This window comes from Raphanus sativus, chromosome 4 (assembly GCF_000801105.2).
Source record: "Raphanus sativus cultivar WK10039 chromosome 4, ASM80110v3, whole genome shotgun sequence".
Lineage (NCBI taxonomy): Eukaryota > Viridiplantae > Streptophyta > Magnoliopsida > Brassicales > Brassicaceae > Raphanus > Raphanus sativus.
Genome location: NC_079514.1, coordinates 51,851,480 through 51,855,299, shown reverse-complemented (window position 1 = coordinate 51,855,299; position 3,820 = coordinate 51,851,480). Strand labels below are relative to the sequence as shown.

Below are 3,820 nucleotides of genomic sequence, written 5' to 3'. Positions count from 1 at the left end.
CTGATGATCATATATGTCATGGAACCAAATCGGTTTTATGATTATCTTTCAAATTAAAAATGATGCATATATGCAAATGCAATAACATTTACTTTTTTTTCTTTTTGGGACAAATACACATTTTCTTTTCTAATAATATTTTTCTCCAGTTTAAATAATTGGAAAACATATTTTTTTTTCAGGAGATTGCATGTGATCACGTAGAATTGGATTGTAGTGGTCTCCACGCGGACCGCAATATCTCACGGAACCCTAATTAACACGAAGCCAAGTTGTATATAACCTAGACAAGACGAAGCAGACAACAGGGAAAAATCCCAAGGACTGTTTTTCTTTTTATTCAACGGAAGTTGTACTGAAACACACAACCATTAGCTATGTTGCCTTCTGTTCAAGCTACACATCACCCGAGTTCCGATGACAACATGGAGGATGAGCACACTGCGTACTCCGCCACCGTACACAAGCTTATTATTTTTATCGATGGAGGAGCTCTGGGATTGCTTCAGGTGGTCACAAACCAATCACCAACCAACAAAGCAGACCGTGGAGCCATGATCCTTTGTTTCTGGTTCTTCACTCTTATCTACATCGTCCTACGAGTCTTTGAAGCCAAGCTTCGGAACAAACCTGATACCCGTAACTTTCTTGGACATGTTAGTCATCTCTTTGGGGCTCTCGCATCCCTTATGCTCATCTATCTTATTTCTCCAAGCTTCACTCTTTTGGCAGTTCCTCTCTGGCTTGTTTGGTTCTTTGTTGTTACGTATGTCTCGTTCTCAAAGATCAGATTCCCGGAGGATAACGCCCTTGCCGCAGATCTCCCAGTTTAAGATAGCTTATCGTATTTGCCGGAGCTCAAAATAATCATGTCGTCTTCCTGCAGGGATATATCCAATTCCGACCGGTTGGCAATTTGGCACCTCTATCTTTATTAAGTTACGTATATTCCCAGTGCATGGTCTCGGGGATCTTAAATTAGTAATTAAGAGTTAAGTGTTAAATTCCGGAGACCGCTGTGTGTACTTGTTTGTGGTAACTCGATTGAATAAATGTATGATCTAATTAAGACCGTTGTGTGTTGTTTGTTACATTTGGAAATATACTTTGTTCGGTTCTTTTGGTGGGAGTTCGACTAAATAAAATGCACTACAAAATCTATCACACTTAGACGTGAGTTCTTTGTTCTCAAGATGACCAATGGTATATTTCTTAAATCTATTCCCTTGAAATGAAGAAAACAAGTTAGTTTTCATATGCCATTTTAAACCACCCATTTTTTCTTTCTTAATTCAACATTTTTCTACTTAGGAATAAGTCATTGATCTATAACAAGTAAGTTGTGTTCTTTTTCTTTTCTTGCTCTTTTCAAAAAGCCATACGACACGCTTAAAGGTGCACAACAGTTTTTTTTATACGCGTGGTTTTTACCAAAAAGGTCCACTACGCGCTATGTTTTTTTTTACGCGCTATGTTTTGCCTTCTGTTATTTGAGTCTATTAGACCACCTGCAATGGTAAAAAAACAACAATCCTTAGCACAAAAAAAAATACTATAAAAATGACATAGGTCCCACGATTTTGGGATTGTGTGCCATCAAAACCTCTTAAAATCCTTTGCTAAGGATTGTTTCATGGGTGAGTTCATCACTGTGCGCGGGTCCCATCGCCGCGTGGGGACCCGCGATTGGCTACTTTTTCCTTTTTTTTTTTTTTTTTTTAAAAAAAACTGAAAAGAAATAAAAATAATAAAATAATATAAAAAACTAACCTTGGTATTGGAGCTATGAGTTTACCGTTGCTGGTGCTCTTAGGACATCTCTATCAATGAACCGCAAGGGAATTCACAACTTTAACTATTTTTTCTATTATTTTTTTCGTTTGATTTTTTTAAAAAGGGTCAATAGCAGACTGCCACGTACCGTGAGATCCATAAAAAAGTGATGAAACGAGTTTATCCGGACGAATCTTAGCGAGACGAGTTCGTCACTATTCATTATTATAATTTTTTGGGATATGTGAGAGCTTCCACATGAACCCCTCTTCTATCTTTAATGCAGATGCTCTTAGTAACAAAAACATAATATAGAAATATAGCTGCGTTCGTTCTCAGTTGCGGCAAAAGCCCCGTCTGTTTACCTATTCTGCAACTTACGACTTACAATTATCTGCGGACTTAAGACTAAGCTGAAATGAATGACTAAAATTAAAAGTTGTACTGTGTGATTTGTCGTAGGTCACATATAGTAAGTCAAAATAAATGACTTTATAATCTTTGTTATGGTTTTATAAGTTCTAGTTTTAAGTTTTTTCTACAAATTATCTACGGAATGGTATGGTATGGATTTACACATAACTGGTGATGATTTATTTATAGAACTGAAGATTCTTCGAAAATCAAGATCTGTGAAGTTCAAAAGCTTATTGAAGTGTTTACATTTTAAAAAGATCGAAAAATTGTTATTAAAACACATAAATTATTTATCGTATATATATATTATTAACTATTCTGATATTAATCACCACAACTGAAAGAATTTTTTAAAAATAAAGATGATAAAAAAAGTTTGCATTCTACCATGTCATAAAATATGTTAAATGAACTTTTTATGTTCTCTATTCAAACAACTATAATTATAAGATTTAACTGTATATGTATTGTGGAAGATTTGCGAGAAACAAATGTAAAAAAAAATTTTAACAATAGAAATTTTTATAAACTGCTTATAAAATTTGATTTTTTTGCTGTTGATATTATTTTGTGATTTTTATATAATATATATAAAATATAAATTTTAAATGTGACTTGGGGCATTATAAAGCGTTAGGCCGGCACTTCATGTAAACGATCTTAATCGCAGATTGCATGTCACATGTCGAAGATCATGCAACACATTAATGAATATAGTTTTGGTTGTAGGTCGCGACACATGTAAACAAATATAACTAAAATAATGTCGAAATGAAAATCGTAGAGAGATGTCGTAGACTATCATTTTTAGCTTCTTCTTTTTTGGTAAAATAATGTTTAGCTTCTTTTTAGAGAAAATGACAAAATAGCACCAAACCAAATTTTTGTCACAAAAAATGGCATCAAAAAGAAAAAAAATAACCAAAATAAGTTTTATTAAAGGGTAAATATGCATTTATAACCATTGGGTTAACTAATTTAAGACTTAGTGTTTAGAGTTAAGAGGTGAGATTTTAAGAATGTGTTCAAATTTTTTAAAATAAAAATAAATATTAAAATTTTCAAAACAAAAATGTGCTATTTTGTTATTTTTTTTTTTGAATGCTATTTTTGTGATAAAAACTTAAAAATGCTATTTTAGAGATTTGGCATTCTTTTTATCTTAAATTCCCACCATAGTGGTAAAACTCCCAAATGTTTTTTAAGGTGTAAAATTTAATTTCTGTTGCAAAGCTTCCTAACTTATAAAGTTCTTCATAAACCATTTTTTATTTTTGTCTTTTGAAAATTTGTAAATTATAATAAAAAGACGCATCTAACAATATGGAAATTCTTAAAAATGCATCAGAATTTCTTCAAAGAACCCGGAAAACATCTTGAGGCTACTTTCTTTTTAATCGAGTCGATTGCACATTTAAATTTAATTATTCTTAAATGATTTTTATACATTATTATTTATTAATTTTTGGTTAAATTGTATACTTTTCTAATTGCTTATATATCTGTCTAATAATCAGCTGAATTATATATATATATATATATATATATATATATATATATATATATATATATATATATATAAAATAAGCTGAATCATTTTAGAACTGTAACAGTTGAAGGCCATAGTAAC

The 3,820-nt window shown here is 31.6% G+C and overlaps 1 protein-coding gene across 1 annotated transcript; it reads left to right on the top strand.

The window, feature by feature from the left end:
• Positions 1-377: 377 nt before the first annotated feature.
• Positions 378-833, top strand: LOC108851272 (uncharacterized). Its single transcript, XM_018624679.1, has one exon. It carries the CDS (start codon positions 378-380, stop codon positions 831-833), a length of 456 nt encoding a protein of 151 aa, XP_018480181.1.
• The last annotated feature ends 2,987 nt before the right edge of the window (positions 834-3,820 follow it).

Coding starts and splice junctions, on each gene's coding strand:
- LOC108851272 (XM_018624679.1), top strand. CDS start 378: ATGTTGCCTTCTGTTCAAGCTACACATCACCCGAGTTCCGATGACAAC.